Source organism: Fusarium tjaetaba, assembly GCF_013396195.1.
Source record: "Fusarium tjaetaba strain NRRL 66243 chromosome Unknown NRRL66243_c0000333, whole genome shotgun sequence".
NCBI classification, from domain to species: Eukaryota; Fungi; Ascomycota; class Sordariomycetes; order Hypocreales; family Nectriaceae; genus Fusarium; species Fusarium tjaetaba.
In genome coordinates this window covers 85,741-112,293 of record NW_023501529.1, presented here as the reverse complement: position 1 = coordinate 112,293, position 26,553 = coordinate 85,741, and the positions used below count along the sequence as shown (strand labels likewise).

At 48.5% G+C, this 26,553-nt stretch overlaps 10 protein-coding genes across 10 annotated transcripts; 4 read left to right on the top strand and 6 right to left on the bottom strand.

Moving 5' to 3' along the window:
• Nucleotides 1–1,926: 1,926 nt before the first annotated feature.
• FTJAE_12410 (serine threonine kinase) lies at nt 1,927–2,811 on the top strand (the record flags this gene model as incomplete). The annotated part of the gene is made up of 1 exon (XM_037345454.1): nt 1,927–2,811. One exon carries the CDS (start codon nt 1,927–1,929, stop codon nt 2,809–2,811), a length of 885 nt encoding a protein of 294 aa, XP_037200595.1.
• Nucleotides 2,812–3,145: 334 nt separating this feature from the next.
• FTJAE_12409 (uncharacterized protein) lies at nt 3,146–4,020 on the bottom strand (the record flags this gene model as incomplete). The annotated part of the gene is made up of 3 exons (XM_037345452.1): nt 3,146–3,209; nt 3,258–3,357; nt 3,405–4,020. 3 exons carry the CDS (start codon nt 4,018–4,020, stop codon nt 3,146–3,148), a joined length of 780 nt encoding a protein of 259 aa, XP_037200594.1.
• A 2,683-nt stretch (nt 4,021–6,703) lies between these two features.
• Nucleotides 6,704–11,492, bottom strand: FTJAE_12408 (uncharacterized protein; the record flags this gene model as incomplete). The annotated part of the gene is made up of 3 exons (XM_037345451.1): nt 6,704–7,758; nt 8,812–9,322; nt 10,275–11,492. The coding sequence occupies 3 exons, from the start codon at nt 11,490–11,492 to the stop codon at nt 6,704–6,706; spliced, it is 2,784 nt and encodes a 927-aa protein (XP_037200593.1).
• A 292-nt stretch (nt 11,493–11,784) lies between these two features.
• On the bottom strand, nt 11,785–15,203 carry FTJAE_12407 (uncharacterized protein; the record flags this gene model as incomplete). The annotated part of the gene is made up of 4 exons (XM_037345450.1): nt 11,785–13,152; nt 13,239–13,491; nt 13,826–14,829; nt 14,931–15,203. 4 exons carry the CDS (start codon nt 15,201–15,203, stop codon nt 11,785–11,787), a joined length of 2,898 nt encoding a protein of 965 aa, XP_037200592.1.
• Nucleotides 15,204–16,553: 1,350 nt separating this feature from the next.
• On the top strand, nt 16,554–18,710 carry FTJAE_12406 (uncharacterized protein; the record flags this gene model as incomplete). The annotated part of the gene is made up of 2 exons (XM_037345449.1): nt 16,554–17,906; nt 18,309–18,710. The coding sequence occupies 2 exons, from the start codon at nt 16,554–16,556 to the stop codon at nt 18,708–18,710; spliced, it is 1,755 nt and encodes a 584-aa protein (XP_037200591.1).
• A 766-nt stretch (nt 18,711–19,476) lies between these two features.
• Nucleotides 19,477–20,259, top strand: FTJAE_12405 (uncharacterized protein; the record flags this gene model as incomplete). The annotated part of the gene is made up of 1 exon (XM_037345448.1): nt 19,477–20,259. The coding sequence occupies one exon, from the start codon at nt 19,477–19,479 to the stop codon at nt 20,257–20,259; it is 783 nt and encodes a 260-aa protein (XP_037200590.1).
• A 51-nt stretch (nt 20,260–20,310) lies between these two features.
• FTJAE_12404 (gibberellin 2-beta-dioxygenase 8) lies at nt 20,311–21,327 on the bottom strand (the record flags this gene model as incomplete). The annotated part of the gene is made up of 1 exon (XM_037345447.1): nt 20,311–21,327. The coding sequence occupies one exon, from the start codon at nt 21,325–21,327 to the stop codon at nt 20,311–20,313; it is 1,017 nt and encodes a 338-aa protein (XP_037200589.1).
• A 573-nt stretch (nt 21,328–21,900) lies between these two features.
• Nucleotides 21,901–23,187, bottom strand: FTJAE_12403 (uncharacterized protein; the record flags this gene model as incomplete). The annotated part of the gene is made up of 1 exon (XM_037345446.1): nt 21,901–23,187. The coding sequence occupies one exon, from the start codon at nt 23,185–23,187 to the stop codon at nt 21,901–21,903; it is 1,287 nt and encodes a 428-aa protein (XP_037200588.1).
• An 864-nt stretch (nt 23,188–24,051) lies between these two features.
• On the top strand, nt 24,052–24,861 carry FTJAE_12402 (molybdopterin cofactor; the record flags this gene model as incomplete). The annotated part of the gene is made up of 1 exon (XM_037345445.1): nt 24,052–24,861. The coding sequence occupies one exon, from the start codon at nt 24,052–24,054 to the stop codon at nt 24,859–24,861; it is 810 nt and encodes a 269-aa protein (XP_037200587.1).
• Nucleotides 24,862–24,938: 77 nt separating this feature from the next.
• Nucleotides 24,939–26,173, bottom strand: FTJAE_12401 (transcriptional regulatory moc3; the record flags this gene model as incomplete). Its single annotated transcript, XM_037345444.1, has 3 exons — nt 24,939–25,462; nt 25,532–26,038; nt 26,101–26,173. 3 exons carry the CDS (start codon nt 26,171–26,173, stop codon nt 24,939–24,941), a joined length of 1,104 nt encoding a protein of 367 aa, XP_037200586.1.
• Between the last annotated feature and the right edge of the window lie 380 nt (nt 26,174–26,553).

Genomic DNA, 26,553 nt, shown 5'->3' with positions numbered 1-26,553 from the left:
CCCCCCCCCCAGATTCAAGCAGAAATTCGGCAACGAAGTCGACTCGAACGGAAACCCTATTGTCTCGGCCGATTGGCAGACTTATATCCAAGTTGGTGGCATGTGCGGTCAGATCATCGGTCTTTACATCAACGGTTGGGTCTCTGATGCTTTCGGTTACAAGAAGACCATGTTGGCGAGTCAGGTTCTCATGATTGGACTCATCTTCTTCCCCTTCTTTGCACCGAACCTTCAGGTTCTCTTGGCCGGAAACATCCTCCTCGGTCTGCCCTGGGGTATCTTCCAGACTCTCACTCTCGCATACGCTTCTGATGTTGCGCCTGTTGTGCTGCGACCGTATCTCACTGCCTACGTCAACCTTTGCTGGGTCATCGGTCAGCTCATCGGTGCAGGTGTTCTTCGAGGCTTCAGCACCATGGGTGGCGATTGGTCTTACAGAATCCCTTTTGCTCTTCAGTGGGCTTGGCCTCCGTTCATCATGCTCGGTACCCTCTTTGCTCCCGAGTCTCCTTGGTGGCTTGTGCGCAAGGAGCGATATGAGGATGCTAAGCGATCTATCCTCTCGCTCACCACCCAGTGCGACATTCCTTTTGATGCTGATGCTCAGGTTGAGCTCCTCAAGGCTACTAACAAGATGGAGATTGAGAACTCTGCTGGAACCAACTACTGGCATTGCTTCATGCGCAGCGATCTTCGACGAACGGAAGTCGCTTCTATCAGCTACACTGCCCAGGCTCTCTGCGGTAGCTCTCTCATGGGTTACGCTGTTCAGTTCTACCTCGAAGCTGGTCTTTCCTCTGAGCGAGCTCTTGACTTCAATGTCATTCAATACTGTGTCGGTGCTGTTGGCGTCGTTCTATCCTGGTTCCTTATGGCCCGCTTCGGCCGTCGCCATATCTACATCTGCGGTATGGCCTCTCTCTTCTTCATCCTCATCGCCGTCGGAGCCCTTGGCTTCGCCAAGAAGACCGAGCAAACCGGCTGGGCCATCGGTAGCTTGCTCGTCGTGTACACCTTTGTCTACGACATGACCATCGGTCCCATCGCTTATACCATCGTCGCCGAGATCTCCTCCACCCGTCTCAAGGCCAAGACCATCGTGTTGGCCCGTAACTTCAGCAACATCGCCGGTCTCGTCACCAACACCCTTATGCCCCGCATGCTCGGTCGTAACTCGTGGAACTGGGGCGCCAAGACTGGTCTCTTCTGGGCTGGATGGTGTCTGTTGATCTTCATCTGGGCCTTCTTCCGCCTTCCCGAGCCCAAGGGTCGAACATATGGTGAACTCGATCTTCTCTTCGAGCATAATGTTCCTGCGCGCAAGTTTGCTAGCACCAAGGTTGATCAGTTCCCTGCACATGGATCAACAGAGAAGGTCCAGGAGGAGTAAAATGTTGAAAGAGTTGTTTTAGTTAGAAAAAGAGCCTGAAGAGGCTGAAATGAGTCACTATTTGTATTTCATAGCAATTTAGCGCAATGACATTGATACTGCACATTATCTTATCTTCCCCCGCGACCGTGTTCCAGCTCAGGATCTTTATCCAAAACAATGAAGAGTCTTAGGCTGAAACTTAGGCTAGTTTAGTGTTCTTTAGTGGCTATTTAGACTAATTTAGGTCAAGGGTTCAAATCATTCACTGCTGTAGTTATCAAGCTTTGCGCATCGGATTTGTCGCGACGCGGAAGACGCGTAGATTTTGCAGGGCATTTGTCTTAGTCAGCAGGCGTGCCGTGATCTCATTCCTGTCAACAGACCATTCGCCAATCGGTTAACCCATCTTCATCTCCACCTCGATTCTTAAGTCCGATAATGTACATCTTGTTACGCACTCCATTAATCACTCCAGGTCTTGGAAGTCAGTCAATCACCAAGACTTTGTGAGCTCAACGACCAATGCTCGCAATTCCGCTCCACTCGTCTCCATCATGTCAACAACAGGTTACGTCCCTCCGCCCGACCAAACGGCTACTCAGCATGAAGGAACATCCTCTTTGGCCATAAATAATACATTCCCTCGTCGCTTCATGACACTCATCGCACTTAAAACGTCCGCCCGCTTCTACAAACATAATGGGCCTTGCATCCCCATTTCAAAATCTCTCATCGTCAAGAAGGGGCCATTTATCCACCTCACTGAAGCAGCTACTATGCAATTCGTTGCAGCCAATACTTCTATTCCTGTGCCGACTATTCACTGCTCATTCGTGCACAAGAACAGAGCACATATAGTTATGCAGCGCATTCAGGGAAAAAGCATCGCGGATACCTGGAGAGACTTATCAGATACTGATCGATCAAACATCTTTACTCAGCTACGGCGCATGTTTCAAGAACTACGGTCTCTTACTCCACCTCCCAATACAGGAATTGAGAGCTATATAGGCGGCTCATTACGCGACTCTCAAATACCACGGTCAAGACCAAGATTTGGCCCATTCAAGACCGTTCAAGATTTTCATCGATGGCTGCGCGAGGACCTCCAGCCTGAGGACCACCCAGATCGTGCTGATGATCAGAATTGGAAAGACATCAAAGAGATAATCACCAAACAAGACGGCTCGTGGCCACCGCCAGTATTTACTCATGGAGACCTGAACCCCTTCAACATCTTAGTACGGGGCGATCAAGTCGTTGGTATCATCGACTGGGAATTTGCTATTTGGAATCCGTACTATTGGGAGTATACATCTGCATGGTTGGGAAATCTTATTCGGCAGGGCTGGCAAGAGTCGCTTACCAAGTTCTTGGATCCATATCCCGTGGAGCTGGAGATGGAGAAGACAAGACATAGATGGTGGGGTGATCTCTGAGTACAAGGAGACACAATCAGCTGAGTCGCGATCCGGCTGTCTTGAGAATATTCGCATTGTTTCTGGCCAAACAGCAGCTAAACCATTCTGGTCTAGACCTCTTCATGAAGTCAAGTTTTGGGTAGCTCCAACAACAATAACAACAAGAGCAAGTCAGGTTGAGATCTTTTGAGACTTTGGAAAATCACTCAAATAAAAGACCGTCGATTGAAGAAACAAAAGCAGCTAATGAGTGAGACCCTAGCTACACCTTGAAACCCGCTCTGGTTCATTCTCTACTTTCCAACGTCTTCCAGACCAAACTCCCAGCAGGTACGCCATCCAGAGATCCATTCTAACACTTGACATTCTCGTTGCCAGTGCTGCAGCCTGTGTTCAGGTTCTTGCCGGGATCAGAACTGAAATGTGTTAGTTCTTCGCTTCACATGAGCCTAAGTTTGACATACCCATCAGTTGGAGCTTTGACGAATCCAGCTTCCTCCCAGTCACCAAGACACTTTTGACCAGAGGCTCCGCATGACTGGCACATTCTCTTCCACATATGTGCTATTTCAGTTAGTAGTTTCTCAAAGGAGACAAGGGCGTATACATACCTTCTCCCAGATACTTCTGAGCCCAGATCTGACCAACTGATCCAGCAGGGATGTTGCAGTCGATCTTACCACCATCGGTCCAAGTGTTTGTAACAGCAAGGCCAAGGGAGACACCCAAGACATCCTTGATAGGGTTCCAATCTAAGCCACCTGAGACTTCAACGGACACAGATTTGGACCAGCTGATGGTTCGGGTACCTGAACCCTCACTCAAGCCAGTGTACAGACAGCCAGAAGCTGTCTCCCATGGACCCCAGTAGGACTGGGAGTCGCGGGCCTGCCACTGGTCATAGACATAGCAAGGGCCAGTATATTGACGCTTGGACTTGTCGTCCTTGGCTTCTTTGTCTTCGACTACCGAGACGCTTGACAATGGTACGAAGGACTGTTTGTCCTGCAGATAGACGACGCTATCAGAGTTGGGATGTTCCTTGATGTAGTCATTGAGATCCCCAGAGTCAATGATGAGGTCCTTGGGGTGATTGAGTAGGGCACGAGTGTGAAGCTCATCAGCGTGAATCTCCCTGGCCTGTATATCATGGGAAGAGGTAAGAAGGCCAGTAGGAGACCCGCTGGCGAAGCCAGTGAGGGCAAAGAGAAGAAGGCTGGGAAGCATGTTGATAATGACAATTGAAGTATGTGAGTTGAAGTGATGAGATGCTTTGGTGATGATATCGAGTCCAGCGCGGAACCGATGGCATTTTATAATTGAAGCAATTACTATTGTGCTCCAAGATGGGTCACATCTTGGCAATTCCTTCCAAAAACCTGCTAATTCGAAGGACTTACCCAACTCGAGCAATTTTCACAAATATCCCACTGAAGCCATCATCAATTACATCAGTGACCAGACCAACACAATCCATCTCGACTCTAAAGGGAAGTGATCTCATTCCATCAGGAGATCAACAGCGCTTGCACAACTGCCGATACGCATAATTGCATATGTCAGCCTGGGAGGATTTTTAAGCTTTCGGACTCTAGGCGCTCGCATTATGTTTAAGCTTATTGGATGAACTAGCGCAGTGCACTTTATGAACTACTTGAATAGGAAAGGCTGTGCAAGTACGGAATTCCGGCATATTTTGCATGGTGACTAAAATCCTTTGCCATCCTGCTATGCAAGACATGGAATGACTCTTATGCATGTGATGGTAGTAAGCGGGGACTAGAAAGTGGCGATGCCATGAGATGAGGCGATGATCGAATCAGTCCAGGGTGAAATCAGGTTCATTGTCCTACACCCCAAGAGGACCTCGCAGATTGGTTTAGTATAGGCTGTTCTACTGGAGAGTGTGTAGCGAGTGATAGAATGGTTCTATTAAGTCTTTCAACAAATACAAGGATTGAACTACGATGATATCTTCCCATAATGCCAGACAGACAGCTTTCTATGAGACCTGCCATTCCAACCTACAGACGGTTGACTTGAAGGGACGACCAAAGCCTCAAATAATATATCGAGTTATAAGACTCGGGAGCTACACACTTACACAAGTCCAGTAGTGATCCGCTTCAGGATCGTGCCAATGATGTCAACAGCAAGGGACATGGGTTTGCGGCATTTAGAACTGGACCACTCAGAGACTGGGGATGGCTGTGGGGGATTGGGGGCCGTCCAAGAACACGAAATTTGCAACCCGAAACTAAAGGTAAAGTAACATAGCTGGGCTTAGGGCTGACTGATCTGCGTGCACTATAAGCTGAAACAGGAATCTGGAGTCGAGCCTGCTGGAATCCCAATGAGAAGATTTAGGTAAATTTAGGATAACTTAGGTACACTTAGTATAGACTTAGTGGGTCTTTAGACTACTGATACCCGAAGTTTAGGTAGGATCCTTCGGGCTAGAAGCAAACACTGAACAGCAAGCATAGCTTGGTGTCATATTGCTGTCAGGTTGTTTGTTGTGTCTGATGGCTGCGCAAGGCCTGATTCCCAAGTGGAGCGAACCGAGGGGACGCCCATCGACATCATTCGTGAACACGAATTGAAGACTTATCTTCGTACATCAGTCGAGATTGGCGAAGGCATACAACATTCTAATGATCGTGGGCCGCCGACCTGATGGACAGTCCCTCTCTGGAGGAGTGACAGCCCGCGAGCCCATCACAATAACACGGAACAGAAAGGGGATTCCCGTTGCGAAGCGAACTCCGGCACTGTCAAGCGGTTTGCTAGTTGTAGGGACTAAGCGCGAGATCCAGCCGTATCCGTATCCGGAGAAAAGGTTTCAAGTCCCTGGGAAGGTTGTGCGAGAGGCAGATTGGGGGCGAGAGAATTCGCACTGGCTCAATCGTCTTTCAGGCCGACATGATGACCCGAAGGCCTTGCTGGAACATATCAAGGCAGAAGTCACTCAAGAACTGTGCCAATCATAGAGGCGGAGTGACGAGATAAGATCTCCTTTTTCACCAGGTTGAATTACCCTGAGTTCAAGATTCAGCTCGACGTGCCCCGCGAAAGGAAGATCATATATCATCCCACTACTCGTGTTGAACGGCTCTCCGAGTAGACTGACCCGACTAGAAAGGTCATCTGCTGAAATGAGGGAGCTGTCTTCAACTTGAAGCCGGACCCGGGGTGCTGTGAGGAGGCCAAGAGGATTGTGAAAGAGGGAACAGACACTCTTTTCGCCTATCGCGATTACGAGATCGGGAACTACCGCCGAATGCTCGATTCAATGAGCGAACATCAGCACGCGACTTCACTCACCAACCAAGAACTCCAGCGTTCCTTTCTTCAGAACGAAACCCTTGGCGAGGAGGAGGACCAAAAGCGACAGGCTGAGAAGGCAAGGAGCATGGAGGACTTGGCATCCGACCTCGCGAAAGCGAAGCAAGACTTACCAACCACGGATTGACAAGGATTTGAGTTAGAATCATTGACTTCGGACGAGAAATGGTCTGAATATTTCGCAACGAAACGCAACATCGCGATTGGAGAGCAGAATCAATGGTCCAAACAGCTATCCACCATTGCATCAGCTGTACTAGTAAATAGCGACCCCTATAGCCAGGCCGATAAAAGGAATGTCTCCGAACTTTGAGCAGAAGGGCTCCTGAAGCTCGCCAACATCCGAGGAGGGAAACCATTGACAAGCCTCTGCAGTCAGTCTGACCTGGTGTACTCAAAACGTGTACTAGAAGAGTGTAACAGATTACCATTTAATATTTAATGCGGCACAAGACATGATGCTTGGCGGGGTGAAAGGATCATATAGCCAAGGTTAACTAAAGAGCAGCTGGCAAAATTTGACTGAGGCAGACAGATCCACGTATACATGAATCCACTTTTGATATCAGAAACCCAAATCCTTCTCAAACTTCTTCCACTTCGTACCAATCGGCTGAACAAGCGTAAAAGCCGCACCAGTCTGATTCATCTCCTGTACCCCATTAGTCAAATACACCGGCGTCATCTCTTCGTCATCACTAAAGAACAGCTTCGGCCTCTCCCTTCTTTGGAACACCTGCCACGATCCATCAGTAAAAGTGACATTGGAACTAAAAGCCTCTTGGAGCTTGAAATGCCACGGCCCTGTGAGTTTCCGTGAAAAGAGATGGGATCCAACACGGGGCCATTGTTGTTTATCGTTCTCAACGTAGTCTATCATCCAGTGGTTTATGGAGTGCCAGTTTCCCCGCTTGTCGCGCCATATGAACGGGTCTTCGGTCCATTCTGGGTTCTCTTGCTCTGTGACGTTCCATGTTGCTTGATATTTGAGCTTATAGTCGCCATCCCAACCCTTGGCAGTGAAGATTGAATAGTCTTTGATACCGAGCACTATTTCGCTGGTTGCGTTGTTGCGTGTCCAGAGAGGGAGAGCCGAGGGGTTGGTAGCGTGAATACCTGCTGGGGGGTCACTATCCAGGACCATCTTGAATGGCGACCATGGACCACGAATATCATCAGCAGCTGAAACAGAAATATTGTTGGGCCATCTCGTATAGCTGATGCTTTCGCACTTCGTGACCTTCTTATCATATTCTACCCCAATGCTGTATAACAAGTACTTCTTATCAGCCGGGCTCCAGACAATATCTGGATTATGCGCGAAGTTCTTCGATACATCTTGAGCATACTTGTATGGCCCTTGAGGCCCGTTATGCGATTCGGCCCGGATGATGTAAGAATGAGGGCGCCAACCCTTCAGACCGCATCCGTGACTGAACTGCACCGTGAAAAGATGGAATAGTCGCTTGTTGTCACGATCTTGAACAATTCGACCTCCCCAGGAGGCATTAGGCCAAATACCAAAATCTGTGGGACTTGGAGGCTCATATGTATGGTTGTAGCCAGTGTATCGTGTCGCCGGAGCAAGATCAAGACGACCACAATCGCTGCCAATCCAGCCTGGATCACAACAGCAGACCTTTTTCCATCTCGAACAAATTCCGTTTAGACTGCAGTCTTCGTCATTTTTACAAGCGTCCGCAAAGCCGTTGGAGAAAAGAGTCAGTAAGTAGAAGAGATAAAAAGTGCGCATCATGTTTAAGTATCAGCGACTTAAAATCCTCGATGTCACAACTTGACCTTATTAATGACCTGCTGGGCAAAACGCTCATCTTTCTCCCTTTATCAGAGTCCGTGGCAAACCAATGTTCGGGAATATTCACGTCTGATAGGAGGATTATTTCACGCCTCAATCATGCATACACACACGGAGGATCATCTTGTTGCTTACTCCCCAAGGACTCCACCCCGCAATGACTCTGAAGATCAATGTATCAGCTCGGTGTAAGTCTCGCCGAGATGCCTTAAGATCAGAGAACGCCATTCCCAACGCAAAACAGCAATAAATTGAGGTCGGATAAAGCGGATACCTAGTCTAAGGTCCACGTATCCTACACTAAGTTTATACTAAATTATCCTAAACTGCCCAAAATTCACCTAAATTCACCTAAGACTTTCCTGAATAGAGTGTTGTTTTGAGTTGATGAATACCACAGCTGACTGGTCCCACTGCACGCCTCGCACGTTCTGCTGCAAAATCTCGTTTCCGGTGCGGAAATGGTGAGAGGAAACACGCAACAAGTCCGATCAAGTGCGCGCCGACTGAGGGTATAGCCTTGATGATAAAGCACACGAAGCACACGGCGAACCGAGGGAGTCGTCGAATGATGAACCAGGGTATTGTCACGAATAGCGTCACGAGTAGCTTGGGAATTCCGACCCAGAAGTCTTTGAAAGCCGCCCACGGATCCATAGCGATAGGTAGTCAAGAGGGCCTGCCCGAGCCAGCACATGACATGCTGATACAAGAATGCGGGGGTGTAGCAGACCACGTCAAAAAAGGGTCCTCATGATACGCATCGCGGAACCAATCCATTTTGCAGAGCGAGGTCGTGGGGTGTGGTAGGTCGATATCCGTATTTCTTCTAGAAAAAGCGGGTTTGGGCTTCATACATCGACTCGGTGGTGGATCTAGGCGGCCTTCTGCAACAACACAGGCAGCGGCGATCCGTTCCTGCAAGAGAGAAAAGATAGAGATAACGATGACGATTCGCCCAGCGCCGGGGAAAGCAGGCATGACAAACGACCGGATATCTCGCAAAATCGCAAGCAGATCATCAACTTGGTCCTCGAGGGACTTCTTGGCGCTGCTTGGTTCGGGTTGGAGTTTGCCGTCGTCCGTGGAACAGAGATCTTGGTGGGTGCTGGTTGTCGCGGAATCCTGAGGAGACGTCATGCTACCGTAGGTCATGGGCAGCTCTTCCAAAGGAGCAAACATGACGCGAGAGATGTAGCTGTTCGCGACCGCGAACTCGGAGTTCCCGGGCGGTGGATTGGAGGAGAAGAGGTTGTATCCAGTGCTATCGCTCAAAAGAGGCAGACAAGAGAGGCCACAAGGGCAGCGAGCATAAGGAATGCGCTCTTCATAGTGGCGTACGGATCGCGAAATGAATGAGACGGATACCTAGTGAAGGGATTAATAAGAAAGATCTCTGGCGAATAAGACGCAAGGGCTCTTGAGTTGTTTGAGAAGTGAAACTTGAAAACTGCAAGATGTTGAGAAGTTGAAGTTTGCAGAGTAGAAGTTGTGTGGAGTTAAAATTTTGTTGTTGTGAATTGATATTGTACTGCAAAAGTGGAGCATATTTTCCACACCTTGCGTTCGCCTGGCAGTGCATTTCTCTATCCAAAAATCTTACTCTAGTATGGGCCCTCTGTAAATCGAGGGCACGTGGATTGATGACGTATGCGCGATGGCTGAAAAAGATACTGGCGATGATAAGACTCGTAAGAAAGAACACCCTAAATATACCTAAGTTATCCTAAAGTTACCTAAGCTGTCCCAAATTTACCTAAATTTGCCTAAATCTTCTCATCACTTAGAGTAGATGTCTTGACCTCCCTCACCTACCTGACGACTCTTTAAAGATAAGAGCTCTGTTTGCCGACCCAACACAGTCGGGTTTCCAGGCGGCTAGATTAACGAGCACGCTATCTCCATACCCCAGCAGAGTCAGATAAAAGAGGCCACAAGCGTGTCGAGCATGGGGACTGAGCTCTTCATGGTGGTGTGCGGATTGATGGCATATTCGAAATGAGCGAGGCGGATACCTGGTGAAGATAGAACTAGAGAGAAAGGTCTCTGGTGAACCTTACGATAAGATATTGAGGAGTTGAAGTTATGCGGAGTTTAAATGTTTGTGATTGCGAATTGAGAATATGTAGGTTAGAAGCATCATAGCCAGGATTCGGTAGATGTAGGAAATTCACTATAATTTCTGTTGATCAAAACATGTAGGTTTCCTTCGCGAGATTGACATGATGGGGCCTGGCTTTTGAGAGTCTTATTTTTGGTGAAAACATTTGCCGATAGAACTTCCCGCTCTTGGCTATTCTCACTTTCTCAATCTATCTACTATCTCCCCAACTCGTGCCTTGACCTTGTTCAACTCTTGCTCCAGCTGTTCACCTTGAAACTTACCAGGCAACCACCAAGGAGCAATCTTCTCAACCAATTCTTCCAACAACGCCATCTGTTCCCAATGATCCTTTTCGATTCCTTCCAAGGGTGTTGGTATACCATTACTCTCCAGTCGCTTCAAATACACCTCGTACATATCTTTGGTCCAGTCGCCATCGTTGGCGATGCAGTCATTCAGGAACTCATCGAGCGGTGGAAAGAAGCCAGAGAACTCAAAGTCCACGATGCCGGTGATCTGGGGAGGCTGGCCAGATATGAGAATGTTTCGTGGGGATAGGTCGTAGTGGGTGAATACAAAAGAGTCGCCTTTGGTGTTCAACGCCCTGAGGGCAGGGAGGCCTTGCTGTATGAATGTCTCCAGAGACTGCATGAGGACTCTGTTGGGCGCAAAGGTCTCGTTCGTTTCCAAAGTCTTCATCTTGTTGTGAATTCTGAGTTTATAATACTCGGCGAGGGAGGCGATGCCATCTTGACAATGGAGCTCTTCTCCAAGCATGCCTCTGACAAGAAACTGCATTTCCCTGGCACTATCCGAGCTTGGGATTTTGATGTCTGGCTGGCAACCCATCTGATGAAAGGAAATATTCCCAGCAAAGGTCTGAGGAGGGAGATTTCGCCGCCAATTGTTGACATAATCTGCCAATTGTGTCGCCAGGTGAAGCTTGTCGTCATTGCCGAGCGTAGATAAGTCAATGGGTTTTCCCAGTACTCTTGTCATCAATATCCAGCCGTTCAGACTCTCATCTGCACCGTTGAGCTTCAGACTACCGCTATGCGAGTCCTTGGTGTCGATAGTCAATCCATCTTGAGACCAAGCTACCACACGAGGCGCTGGAATCTCGGGGCAAAAGTGCTCCAACATGAGGAGACAAGAAACTTCACTCTCAATCTTCTCCGACCCAAAACCTCGACCATTGATCTTGAGAACAAGCTCATCGACATGGACTGCATCGTCAACAGTTTGGGATCCTTTGTGACATTTGAGATAATAGATTCGGTTGTTGAAGGACTTCAGAGATGGAAGAGCCTCAACTTCTACGTCGGTAGTGTCGGGGAGTATATGGCGCACTAAACGGCCGATGTCCTCGCGGGACATGCGCACACCAAAGTTTGGATGATGCGGTGGTGTTGAAGGTCTTGATGCGGATGACATTTTATTGGTTTGCAGATACCGAGAGTTGGATGAAAGAACAGAACATTTATTTCATAGCGATAGAAGCACAATTGAAGATCGCTGCACCATTGTGGGAATGCGGGGTGACTCATTCCCCGGCGCCAAGTCTCGACACGATCCACCAGCATCAAGTCTCTGAAGCTATCTCACAAACATGAACATAAGAACAGTCTTCTCAGAAACAGAAAAATCTCCCAACATCCTTGCTCAGCCCTCCGAACCGGTTGAATATGATCTCTCATTAATCGTTCTGAGATGCGAGAATAGAACCCTAGTCTTCTTCCTCCGCATGACTAAACGCAGCAACGCACGCCTTCTCCAAATCCTCCACGCGCTCACCTGTCTTGGCCCAAACAGCACGCAAACTCTCGCGAAATCCCTCCATCTCAATGTAGTTCTCGTGTACCGCTCGTGCCTTTTCAATGTGATCCAGCGCCCGGATGTGTTTCTTCCCTTTGTCGACCTTGTCAATCGCTGCGGTCTGTCGTGCTTGCACATCTTCGACCGTGAATCCGAAAATAGAGGCAGAGGACGCCTGAAGAACACAATCAAGTAATCTGTTCATGCCCTTGAAGTACACTTCTCCCATGTTCGCCAGCGTTCCGGCCAGGACATCGTGATTGGCCTGTTCTCTTAGTCCATTGCTCGTGGTGTCGATCATCCTCTTGCTGTGGTCGCGGATTTGCTGGAGTTGGTCTTCTTTGGCTCTCATTGTTACCAGTATGCGGTCGGTGGCTGCCTTTTCGGACTCCGCTCGTTCCAGTTTCTCGATTGCTTCTGCTCGAAGCTGAGCAAACCTTTCCAGCGTGATGCTCGTCGTAAGTGTCTTGTACTTGTCATACATTGAGTCTTCTGTGCTATTCATCTGATCGAAAGTCCGCTTTCTGGTCACTGGTGGAGCGGATTGCGTTCCATCATTCGTGGGCTGGGCCTGCGTCTGTGCTACATGTTCGTGAGCGGTAGGCACTTCCACAGCAGTTGGAGGATCATCGTTGCCGTTTCCAGTAGGAGTTTCATGGCTAGGAACTGTCTGGATTGATGCAGGTTCGCTTTGCTCGCTCGTCTCGACTTTGATGCCATTAGACCTTTCGCTTCCACCCTCGAGATGAACAGCAGTCGAGCTTTGTCGTCCTTGAGCAGAAGCCTCTGGGGCTGTAAGCGCTCCCTCATGATTGATCTGGCCGATGATCTCCTGCTCCAGTGCTGGGGAGAGACAAATTTCCCCACCATCGCCCACTGCCGTTCTCAGAGCGCCGTCTTCAGCCCAAAGAGAGTCGAGGTCGATTTCATAGGCCTGTGCAGCCTGTGTAATTGCAACCAAGGCTCTCACATAAGACGAGGGCACTGGAGTACCAAACGACCTCTCAAGCCCAGCCCGAATATCAGGCGGAAGCCAGTTCGAACCACCCCAGTTGTTGGTCAACCAATCAGTGTCGGCAGCAACCATTCTGAAGTAGCCGTCCCAGCAGCCGATGTGGAACCTTCCTAATTCCCTGGTAGCTTGTTGGTGAAGCACTACGCGGTCCTGGCAGTGGCTGATGATGTCGGAGAGAATAGATGGGATATCCGCCGCGCAATTTGATACGATCTGGAGTCCGCGGGTGAACTTTTCAACGATGTGTTCTTCTGTGGTGCATTCCTGGAGGTAAAAAGTCAAGAACCGAATCTTCTGCTACTTATTAGCTTCTCAAAGACATGGGGTCATGCTAGCCATGGGTGACTCACGATATCGGGTGTGGAGGGTGCGGATCGTCGGGCGGGTACATGCTGAAGAGGTGTTTGCAGAGCGGGTGCAACTGGAGACTGAACGATGGAAGTGATGAGCTGTCGTCGCGGACGACTAGTTCCCTGATCTTCTGTCGACTGGGAGTTCATCTCGGCAGCTCGAGCAGCTCTCGTGATTCTCTTCATCTTTTCAGAAAAGAAATCGGATTGAAATGTATTGATGAAGATGGACATCAGAAAGCGAAGGTGAAGGCTGCAAGGTCCAGGTTGTAGGCTCCTTCCTGCCTTGTGTAACAAACAAATCAACAGAAAAGCGGAGCAATGAAGGAGACGCTGCAAGAACTTGAGAAAGTGGTTGCACAGAAAGAGCCGCTCAAGACTGACAATGAGGCGCAAAAAAAAAAAAGAGGTATCCTATTAAGCAAACTCTCGTGCATGGCTAATGAAGTAAATATTATGATCGCGGCAGAGATGGCACAGCTTGGCTAACCCAGCCAATAATCTGCGGTGCCCCAAAACTGATCTTACAACCCGTTGAAGTTGATTCAACTCTGGTCTGCCGGTCCGCAGCACTGCTTGACACTGACCACGGCCCATATCCAACCACCTCACTGCCAGCTTTCCAAAATTCTTCTATAGCCTTCACTCGTCCCTTGAATTCAATCGTTGTATCAGCAGCAATGACAAATGAGGTTGGGTAAGCAGGAAAGGCCCAGTCATTGCTCCTCTCCTCTTCCTGCGCCTCGAGCATCTCATGAATGCGACTTGGGCCAGGGCTGACTTTGACACCCCTTTGAGCATCGAGATCAGTGTCGCTGAAGAGGTCGCTGTGCAGCCATGGGCGGCTGATGTTGACAACGAGGGCAGAAAATGAAATGCCGACATCGCAGGATGCCATCTCTTGGCGCAGTTCCTCAGGCAAGCCGTCGTCACCCAAGGTCCAGAGGCCGTAGCTGGCGGGTCCACTTCCCTGAGTCTGTAAATCTGATGTAGAATAGGACAGCGTGACTTTACTCCATGCAATTTCGTCACTGCCTTTCAGCTGCCTCAAATCATTGCCACGCCACTCCTCGGCCCTAACTTTACAGGCCGTAGCCCAGGTCTTGGGCGTGAGACTAACCCCGTATACCTCTCCATCGCCACTTGGATCGTCTATCGCAGAGTTCCTCATCGCTTCCTTGCTGTTTTCGATGCGCGCCATAGAATCCACCTGGACCACGCCAAAGATCATATCAACCTCATTTTTCTTCCCATTGATAACCCAATCCATCCATGCAGCTTGAATAGCATTCTTGTAGGACTTTGCTTCACTTTTCATCCATTTATCAAAATATTTCTCTCGCTTTTCGACGTAGTCCTTGGTCCCCTCTTCAAAGGCATTTTCTGCATTACGAGCAGCATTGATCTTTGCCTCTTCCCAAGCCTGCTGCCGTTCAACCCACTTCATCTCCTTGTCGCGATAAACGTCAATCATGGTCTTTGAGGTTCCAGGTACTTTCTTGTTGAGAAGCTCCATTGACTTTGCGTAGTCCATCTTTCCGTGGCTGGGGATGCCTGGGAGGGTGTGAATACCGGGCTTGCGGGAATTAAACTGTCGATGGCGCGAGCATAATTGTGTGCGACACTCTTTCTCTCGTTGCCGATCTGTGATGTGTTAGTGCTCAGGTTTGGGCGAGACGATGCTCTGCATACTGCGCATTTGGCTATCGGCATCATTCGGTCAACTAAGCTGGCCTCAGCCTGTCTGACATTTGCTGGAGGGAAATTATGTTTGGATTCATCATATACAAATGAGTCGTCGCGGTCCGAGTTGGCCAGATCAATTACAGTTCCAGGGGCGGTGATGGTCAGGTACTGTTCTGGCCCGATGGGGAGAGATGCGGAGATAGCGTCTCTGACCCGTGCGCTCACGCTCGAAATGGAGGCGAGAGCCTCTCTAGGCAGTTTGTCAAAGTTGGAAGTCATTGTCTTTCGCAGGCAGGTAGAAGTTCAAGTCCAGAAGACCTGGAAGTTAGATCAATATCGGATGGAATGCGATGATAAACTCTCGCGCTTTTAGGCCTCGTGTCGCTTGCTCCCACTGTTTGATAGACTTCAGCAAGCCACATTTTACTCGACTGTGGGCCTTGCATGGAGACAACGAAATACAATGCTTAGTGACAAAAACCTTCAGGCGCATTCGGCGTAAATTTAGTGGACTCCTGGACCCGCATTTCTGGCACCTCGATTCACTGTGGGAAGTTTTTTTGCTCCACGCGAGCAAGTCAATCGATAGCGCGCTGTATCAAGTGGGCTGACAGACCAAGAATGGCAAAGGCGATTGATAGTTTGCTGCAGGTTCTAGGTACAACAGACCAATGGAACCCCTTCTGATTGTGGGATGGCCAAGTCATCTTAACGATATCGCTCATGTGCTAAATTGCAGCATAAAGAGGGAGTATATATGCATGCGAAGGCAAAAATATAAAGTTCATTCACTGCGTATAGACAGAGTTGAAGGTTGCGGCAAAAACCTATTGCGGTTTGTGTGGATCGAACACACGACCTTCAGATATCAATAGATTGAAGTTTAACTTCAGTCTGACGCTCTCCCAACTGAGCTAAACCCGCTGACTAATAATTATTCTTTCCTTCATCCAACACATACTCGCGATGGCGGCAAGACGTATGTACAGTATGCTTTCTCTGTATCTGCGATTAAACACAATTGTATATTGAACTGAGAAGCGGGTTTCGGGTTGTTCTTTACATAGCTGACGTACTGCGTACAGTAAGTTTTTACAGAGTTTTATGTTAAAGTTCGTAGACCTAGTAGGCAATGGTTATATCCTGCGCCTCGCCTCGCTCTGTGTGTCTTTTGAGTTCTCTAAACCTAACCTTGGGGCAACTACAAGAAATATACTTCGAGGACATGATTAACTTAATCTCTATCGTGTAAGTAAACGGGCTTGTCACACTGAAATGAAAATATTTAAACCTCCCGTTGCCCTGCGCCGCCTCACTCTTTTTTCCTCTTGCAGATACCTCGCTTTCCTATTTATCTATACCATGGATATTGCCGAGGCCTCGGTAGAATTGCTTTGCTTGCCAATTTTGGTGGTATTTTTCGTGGCATGTATCATAACAGATTTATATAGAAAGCTGATGAGTATGAAAGCAGGTCCTGTATAGCAATGTTATAACTGACTATAGTCGTAGGCGAGATTCGCCGAATCACCAGGCGGAGAAACATACCCGAAAATGAAACAGGTGCGAGGATATGCTCACGAGAGAGTTCGAATTACTGATTAATGTTGACTAGAGTATAAAGAATCGATGAGAAGGGCGGACGCCGAAACAAACAACAAGGAATCTGTAATCGAACTAAGCCTCTGGAAGAGACCCCCTTCTTCAACACTCGGAAACGGGCTCCCTCATCAGGCACAGCTTATCAACGACCAGCTTCCTCACAGCTTGTCTGATGCTTCTGGACTGCAGAGACTCCCCGATGAAATATTGTCGATGATCATTTCCTGGCTCTCGAAGGGGGATAGCGAAGGCGGCGTTGCTTTCTTTGCCTTGCGGCAGGTTTCTCGGCAGTTCCGACGCCTGACAGAAGGCGCCGAGTTCCAAGACCACTATTTCTCCACCCATTATTGCTGCAAGTGGTGTTCTAGTGGCTTTCAAGATTTGTCGAGTCCTGAAAGAGATCCGTGGCAGGTCCGCCATTGCTTCGAGTACAACGCGCGATTCCCGGAATTGAAGGCTGGAGTTGGGAAGCTTATGCGAAAGGATTACGCTTGCGAAAGCTGCCAGAGGCTCAGGAAATTATCGGTTATCTGCAAGTTTCAAGCGCTCTACCTCTACTCGCGGTCGTCATGGTCAAAGTGCGACCCCTGTGGCGTTGACCATCCTAACGCGTGTTTTGCCAAATGGCAGCGCGTCAAGCCCAAGAGTGTCTGCATTGGGAGACAAGGCCATATAAGACTTTGTGCTCATAAAACACTGACCTGGGACGATATAAAGAGCCGCATCGACGAGGGGCAGGATGGCGAAGGGCGGATATTGGTGGGGAGCTGCGACCATGAGGATCACTCTGAACCTTGTAGCGAAGGCAAAGGTCCGCAGGCGTTTGCCACGAAGCTTCCAAGTGGGATGACTGTGATTCTTATCTTCTGGAGAGGACATTCTGGCGGTGACCCATCCGTCTTTCATCCGAGTGGCTATTTGTATAAGACAAAACTTAGGGAGGCCATTCAGAACATCCGACTACAGGGAGGTCGACATATGGTACCGCAACGAGGAGTCAACTCTTTGGCAGAATGGGATTCTATCACCGAAATCGATGGATCAGAGTCTATCTCGCCAGACCTGATCAAACTTCGCGGCGGCTGGGCATCCCAAGACCCCGGTCGCCCGCACGCCTGCAGCCCATTCCGCACCTTAAAGATGGCTTGCGGTCATTGTGAGAAGGAAAAGGGTTGCATCGTTATGACCTATCTCAGAAGGATATGCTTCAACATGCCAGAGGCAAACGGGGGAGGCCTACCCCATGATTGGTTTCACGCCATGGATACAGCCTCTTACGAGTATTCTGGCCACCATGGTGTCCCTGAGACTTGTCGTCATATGAGCTGTCGTTATCACTACGGCGAGGGGATGGTGACTAGCTATCCTGTGCTTAATAAGGTGCGCCTACAAGAACGACCGGATATTGAATAAGGGTTATGCCGTCCTGGTTGAATTGGGATAGCTCATCGCCTAGTACGAAAGGATCCAAGTTCATCAGATGTTGCTTTGCGCCAATGCAAAGATTTCTGTGGTCAGGATATTAAGCCTATCCTGGCCCGTGAAGGTGATAAAAATCAAATCTGCTTTATTGCATATACATGGATAATTGAACCCCACTCTAGTACGTGCATTTATTAACGCTGTTTGCAATGTGTCTGGGTTTTTTGCATTCATCGTGAAAAAAGACGATTGGCTTCGCCTGGCATAATATAATAATTGAGCACTTAAGAAAGGTAATTGTTCCAGTTCCCAGTCAGTCCCATTTTGCATTCATGAGATGAAACAATACTAAGATTGTAGATGGACACAAATCCACAAGACACAGAGCTGCTAGAGCAGCTATTCCTTGACATCCCAATAAGCGATGTCCTTCATCCTAGGGAGGGAGGTCCAGTCTTCGAGCCCTGGGCGAGTGACTACGTGAATGCCATTCGCGAGTCCAGATTCGGCGACGCAATCTGGGCGCGGTACCAAATGCTCGGACAGACAGTTAATGGGTTATGCAGAGGGAAGACCATCATTGAGAGGATCACTGAAGATGCGATGGGCTACAAGAAATACTCATCCGAATTCTACGATGAGGCCGTCGCCTTTTACAGGGCTAACAACAGCAGCTCCGACGGCCATCCCGAGATAATTGAGATTATCTTGCGGGTCGACACCGAAGACCTTACCGGGAAGCATATCCCTGAGGACGGCTAAAATCTCATTTACTTGCTCGCTTGGGGGAGAGTGCTGCTGGTTATTTGCCTGTATCTGAGTCATATCTTCACGATGCGTTATCTGTGGGTTTGCATGTTGTGATCGGCTAAGACGGCTTGCTCCGAACCCTCGGCTGTAGATACCCTGACACTTCAAGAACTTTAATCCTAACTTTTTATCGTATCACTTTATTTATTATGTCCCACTCTCCCACCAGGCCAAACATCTTCAGCTCTATTTCTAGAAAGAGCGCGAGCTTCATAAGTCGCTATCGGCATCATTATATACTCAAGTGCTGAGTGACCCTGAGTCCCAGAATTATATGGTAAGAAGATACGATAAACAGCAGCAGCATGACTTACCTATGTATACTGGCCGCCTCGTATTCAGGCTAGGCAGGTGGCCTCGACATGCCTGGGCTGAGTGTTGGTCGATGCATAGCGGGGCCCAAACGCATTGTAGAGTATCCAATCCTCGTCAATGGGGGATGTTTTGACCTCCACCGGAGAGTAAGGGTAGTTAAATAGCGCTCGGGGATCACTGTGTCGGGCTAGTACATATAGAACCGACACAACCAACATGCATAACACGGCAAAGTCGGGAGAGAAACTTACCACCAGCTGAAATACCTGAAGGAAGTAAGGAAAGTAGTACTGGAATCAGATTTGACGTTTTCTATAAAATCCGAATGGCTGGCTCCTGTCAATAATCAGAGTTCCCAGGGAAACAACTTCAAGACTTAGATTCACAGACTCCGACATCCAGCATGATCATCACTTCCATCTTCTTGTTCTCAACTTTGTTCATCTTCACAGGCTCCGCAAAGGTAGCTGCAAGTACAGATGAAACACAACTACTTGAACAGCTATTCCTTGATTTGACCATCGATGAAGTTGTCAATCGATTGCGCGGCTTGACAGTCAATGAACCGTGGGCCACTGAGTATGTCACTGCTATCCGGGAGAAAAGATTTGGCGATGCCATCTGGGCACGACACCACGTTACCGGCGCTGTCCAGAATGGCACGTTCTCTGAGGTGAACCAGACTATCTTTCAAGCAATCGAGAACGATGCCATCGGATATAGAACCTACTATCCTGAACAATACTCGGAAGCTTTAGCCATTTACGCCAACACAAGTAATGCCGATACGCGCACCGACATTCTGAACCTCATATCAAATGCCAAGGCTGAAACAGTCTCAGAAATGGAAAAGCGCGTGACATACGGCATCAAGTGCAGCGCGGATCACCTCGCCTACAGATCGAGCTGTTATCGTCTTCTCGAACTTATGTCCCAGGCAAAGACTTATATCGGAAACACGAGACGTGTATATACCTATATGTCGTGCAATTTGAGGGTCGGTCCGTACGGTGGTGGAACCCCTGATGTCACGCATCATACGGCTCATCTTGTGGCTCGCCTGATCGAAGAGCAATGTAGTCGATGTCCAGCACACTGTGATGCAGTCAAGGTGTCGGGATTTTCGCCGAGGAACTCTGGACATCGGAAAATCTGCCTCAGCAGTAAGGAAGATGGCTGCCGTTGAGTATTTATACTGAGACCAATGAGAGAATAAACATTTGAGACTGAGCTGCTTCTACTTTGACATTTGTTTCAATCTATGTGTCAGCCATTCCCCAGCCGTATACACCTTTTCTTCACCAACTTTCCCGCCAACAGTAACGACAGGTTCACCCTTGTATTTCTCCACGGGCTCCATCAACACATCATCAGCTGGCCTGACAAAATACACCAAACTGTACCGATCTAGTTGTCCCGACGGCCCAGGTAACGGCACCACGCGATGCTTTCCTGACTTGAGGCGTCCATTGCTGAACTTGACCATCGCATCGCCGAGGTTGATGATAGCGTGTCCGGGTAATGGTTTGACAAATGCCCATTCTCCTTGCTTGGCGGGATTGTGTGATTGGATCTGTAGACCTCCGACCCAATTGAACAGTACGGTGATGCTGCCAAAATCCGTGTGGGATGCAAGACCAATTCTTCTACCATCTGCTGAGTCGCAACCTGGCATCTTGGTCATTCTGATATGATCCCCAGAAATTGAAGAGATGTTATTTCTCTTGGCAAACTCATCGGCCGGTAGGTCGAGTTGTACCGCCAAGATGCGAAGGATCATAAGACCCAGAGAGTGACAATTCTCGGCAAACTTTCCCAAGTCCGCCCACTGGTTGGTGATCTCGGCAGGATAGTTTCGTGACACAGAGTTCCCCAATAAGTGATCTTTGCTCACGTTAAAGAACTCTGTTGTATCAGGTCGTGCATCTTTATCAGTCTGCTTAACTGCCCCGGCGGGTTTGTAGCCGAACATTTGTTTGCCTCGCTCAGCGAGACACTCCATCCTTTGGTCCAGAGGGATATTGAGCGCGCGTTTTGAGATGGCGAGGACATCTCCAGTGTCGTTCAGAAGAGATTGTCCCGCGGGGTCATCAGTGAGGTCAAGATAAAAGAACCCATCTGATTGAGAAGCCTTGAGAACTTTGTTCATCTCATTCTCATCAGAGCATTTGAGCTTGGAGTATGAGATTCGGGCGATTGGCACTGTAGGCACATCATCTGGGAATGCAGGAAGGGTGTTGTCAAGACTGCCCATGTTGGTAGTTAGTTTACTGTAAGATATGTGATGAACTAATTGGAGACCCCGGAATGATCGATTAAAGCTGGCCGGTTCGACTGTTAAGTATTGAGAGGCTATTGTTAGTGCACGGGAAGATCCATGAGACGATGACGCCACTCAGCATATATACAGTCAAAGCGCAACGACATGGAAAGCTCCGCCTCTCGGCAGTTTGCTGATTGGAGAATAGAACAAAGGCAGATGTATGCTACGTCGCATGCCAAGAAAAAGAGGTACTACGTTGAAGCAGCGAGTTATTGTATTGGTGGTAAGAGAGAGAGAATAGGACTTGCGTTATCATCTGTGCCACAGTAGGGACTCTGACTAGCAATCTAAGTTTAGGATCTTTATCCTAAACATTGATGAGACTTAGGTAAGTTTAGTGCATCCGTACTTCAGTGGGCAATTATGACCAGCCGCAGGCAAGGGAATCTATCACCCGTCCCCACGGCATGGCTTCATCGCTCAATGCAAAAGACAGTCGCTGTGTATTTATTCTATGCTTCGTAATATTTATCCAACTCCATCATTCTATCCAACACCAGTCTTCTATTCTTCTTCATCGTCTAAATCCCCTCCAATGACATTCAAAAACAACTGCTCCTGTTTCTTAACCGCGTCCACAATCTCCTTCGGAACCGGATCCTCATCAACCAAAACAATCAACTCCTTCAATTTCCTACAACTAAAATGCATATTCTCAATAGCACTAACAAACAGATCCGTAACTTCTTCATCCGTACCCAACGGATTAAAAAACTCTAATGTTTCTAGTTCAGGCGGTAGTCCAACAGAGTGCAGCCGTGGCTTCTTTGTAGTCTTTCCAAAAAGCTGGTAGTCCCAGTTTAGGCGGAGTGTTTTTAGCGCGGTGAACTCGCGCAGGGCGAGGGGGCGTGCGCTGGCGAGCATGGGGAAGTCGATGGTGATGGTTTCTAACGAGTGGCATTGTTCTTTTAGGGAGAGGATGTAGTCGCGGATGCTGGCTGAGCTTTCTTCCAGCTCGGGCTCGGGCTCTTCTCTTTGGGTGAGGACGAATTCTTTGAGGGCTTCGGGGAACATGAGTACGTCTGAGAGCGCGTCGTCGTTGATGTCGCATTCTATCAGGTGGAGTTTGCTGAGCGCTGTGTTGTGCGGACGCTCGATTAGCTCGAAGCCTCTGTCGTCTAGTTTTGCTCGCTTGATGACCAGTGTTTCGAGGGTTGGGTGTGTAAAGATGTGGATGTTCTCTTGGAGATCCCAGTACTGATCGGCCTCATCCTGGTAGAACAGGGTACAGGATTGCAGACAAGCGAGATCGAAGGGTCCGTTGAAAAGATTTCCTATACTGTGAAGAAGGCCAACCGGTACAGCGATATCGAGAGTTTTGAGATTCGACATTGTTGAAATTGTATGCGACACGGAATTGGTTGGCTCTAGCGTGTCGGAGATGAGACGTGTTAACTCTGAAGCCGGGTAAGCCAGCTTAACCCCCTCAATAGCAGATCCGCGCCTTGGCCGTCGATTAAGCGATTGACTAAAGATGAGATGGAGTTCCGGTTTAAGCCACTGAACCGTATTATACAGCACAGCATCCGCAAGGGCATGATAGCGCTTGTTCAGCCGCGACACGCTGCAGAGGTCATGCTTGGGGAGTATTTCGAGTATCGACACGAGAATCTCATCGGTGAGACGCGCGAGGGTATCGCAGTGAGCGCCATGATGAAGAGGAATGGCGACCATGTCTGAAATGTCGGGTAAAAATACTGAGGAGAGATGTGATACGATGTTTAGAGTGGTCTGTTGTGCTCTCGAGGTTGGAGCGATTAGCGCGTCTAGTGACGTAGCGGATTGAGCCATTTTATGTGGAACCGTATGGGGTAAGCCGGGTTATGTAAGCCAGAATTGGTGAGACTTGGCGAGGCTAGGGCGATCAAGACAGATTCAGAATGCGGAGAGAGGAGCACAGACGCGGATCATGCCAGGGTAGAAAGTATTTATAGATTCAGGAAGAAATTATGCACGGGAAAGGAATTTATTCTGTGGCTGTGGCGAAGATATCGATGCCTAGAATGACTCAGATACAGGGTTTGTCATTCACCGAGCATGATTAAAGTTGGAGGTTAAAATACAATGTCAGTTGCAAAATGTTAAATTGAGCTTCGTGAATCTTGATGCGACTTTGACGCGAGACCAAGTGACTTTGCGTCGCTGCGAGTGGTATGAACCTTGACGCACGCTGCTACGCCGTATCGAATTTATCCTTTGCCCAGCATTGAATACAAGGTTGACCAAGAGTGTAGAAAATCGTTTATTTAAGCTCATTAATTGGTGGAAAACCTCGAGGTTGGGGTCCCATTGCATTTGTTTTGACTACCCTGGAGAGCTTGACAATCAACTATATTTATTTAGAGGAAAGGACCGTAATTTTGGCGACGGCATCATCAGGTCTCGTGACCCTGCCTCGTAAGAAAATATTTTGATACCTCAGACAGTCTCTCTGACGTTGAAGCCAATTTTTGCTTTTAATCTGTTCAATAAAACCTTGCCGGTGAAAATCGCTTGGCATCACCATGTTCGCCAATCAATTCGTCACAATGAGCACGTGGAAAAGCTTGCGCCTCGTGGAATTGCTTGGTAAATCGTCCGTTTAAAAGGTTTAACCAAAGTTCATCCATTAAATTAAAATGTTGTTACCTTGTTCCTTCTTCTGCAAACTTAATCATGGATGAACGCGTTCATGCCACAGTACGATGGGTTGAGGCGTCAGTCAAAGCCTCTCCTTACATCTGGAGTGCCGCTGGTCTCACAATTCTTCTCGGCGTGCAAGTACTCTTGGCGTTAGCTATTCTTCATGGAGATGAGGCTACCGTGAGAAGACAATTGATCTCTTTACAACGTATCGATAGCGACAACGACGCAGCGTCGACTGAGACGGAGACAAATGGTGCTGAAAGGAAGAAAACCACCAGCCGATCAGCAGACCAGGTCATTGAACTTTCTCCCATCGCTTCGTGCGCAACTATAAAAATCAACTCAAACAAGAATCTTGATGACCAAGATAAATACAACAATTGTTACATATTTGCCATCGACTCCCACCAAGCAGACGACCAAGGTTACGCCATATGGAAATCTCTCGACCATCAGACCAAACCGGCATTATCACAAATCAAGACCGAATTATGGCTCCCGAAACCCCATGCCGACAAAAGCGATCCTTTGGTTCAGGCCGGTGGCTGCATCGTCATGTCATTTGCTGATCCCGCCGTGCCATCTTGGCTGGATCAGATCGCTGGAATGATTGGCAAGAATTTCAAGACACCTCAAGTTGCCTGCATCCTGCCACTGAAGTTTTCGCTGAAGGACATCGAGCAGAACAAGCTCATTATGAGACCTTTCAAGACTGACGAGGAGGATGAGAAGGGGCTGGATTTGGAGAAGTTTCCTGCGTTTTCGGATATTTTGCCTAAGCTAAGGCTTTTTCTTGGGTATTCTGAGCAGCAGGGCATCACGATCTTCAAGCGAGCATAAAATGAGATGAAATATCAGAAAGAAGGAACCGCTGTATACTACATGACCCATTACCGTTTGTATCTTAAAGACATACTTTATGCCTCAAGCTGCTGCCGATACCCGAAGATATCGCGCTGTAATCGTCCCTCTGCCAGATCTGCAGCTGCATTACTCCCCCAAACTCCATCAGTGAACCTGTATTGTCGCAAAATGTGTATGGCCTGCTGTCTCAAGTCCCAGTCCTCACTGGTAACAGCGACAAAGTAAAGTGCTTCGACAAGGCCGTTTGCGAGATAGAATCCGGCCTGGGCGGGTCGGAGCCCAAGGTCGTTTATTAATTGGAGCGCTAGGTCAAGAATGGTCTTGCAATTTGTATCGATAGTGCTTTTTGGATAATCACTTGTGTTGAATGCCAGAGTGAGGGTAACTTCGACCATTGTGCGTCTCATTCTGAGAGCGGTCACATGCTTCTCCTCCTCTTGAGACGTAACGCTTAGGCTTTCAAATCGCCAGTCCCAAAGCTTGAGGGAGTGCTTTGTGGACAAAATTGAGGCCTGGCTATTTGAAGGCTGAAGTAATTGGCCGTGTATCGCATCGAGCTGGCGTAGTAATGAGCACACTGAGGGAGTACCAGAAGTTCCATGCAAGGTCCCTTGTCGAGAGCGCCCTTCCCAGTAAACGGACCTACAATCAGCTGTTGAGATAACACGAGTTTGCGTATCCAACCTCATGTATAGCCCAAGTATGTCTGCCACCATATGCTGGCCCTGTGATCTCAGATCATCCCACTCATGAATTAGTGCCAAGCCATTTCTCAGATGAACGAGAGCTTCTTGGCGAAGGCCTTGCAAGGAGCAAAGGTACGTGAACAAGAAGTTGGCAACCAAGGCAGCCAACTTTGCAGAAGTAGAGAGCACCTTGGTCTCCTGGAAACAAATAGAGAGAGATCTCATGGCCTTTTGGTACTGCGAGAAGATAAACATATCGCAACTTGCAGACTCGATGCCTAGGAGGATAGACTTCTGGTATGCTGAGGCGAGTGCTGCTAGGGCATGGCGGACGGGGGTGTATGTATCTGACTTGTGTAGTACATCATATGTCCAGAACTGGGCGTCGAAAGAAGAAGCGATAAGGGTTGCGATCCTGGTTCGGAATTGGTAGATGGCTTGACTTTCTGGATCACTGCCTCCAGAAACTATCGGTTCACGTTGAACACTACCGCAATGGGCTAGGGCAGTGAGATCATAGCCATCGCACGTGCGACCGGTAGAAGTACACCGATGACAACTTGGCTTGGCTTCGTCACATTTGACTCGACGAATGCTGTCATGATTAGTTACTGGCTGGTGCTGCAAGGGTCGCCACTAACCGACAGGTGGTACATCCTGTTTTCCCCTTCGTAGCGTATCTTTTCTTCCGGGAACCTGGTGTCTTCATGGTAGCCAACTCTTTGAGGATCTGAGCAAAGTGAGTAAATCAGCTCATCTTAAGGCTCGAGCGTTGAAGGATCGCGACATGACTGCACGACAAGTATTACTAATGGGACTGTTGTCGCATTGTGGAGTCTCATCCGTGCGGCCCATTGGTCACCTCGTTCAATTCAATGCGCTAGTCCCAAAATGTTAAGCCGAGAGTCGTGTCTTCGATGGATGGATGGATCTTTTGATATCAGGACTGACGATCAAGAGGTGATTGGTAATACCATGAGGG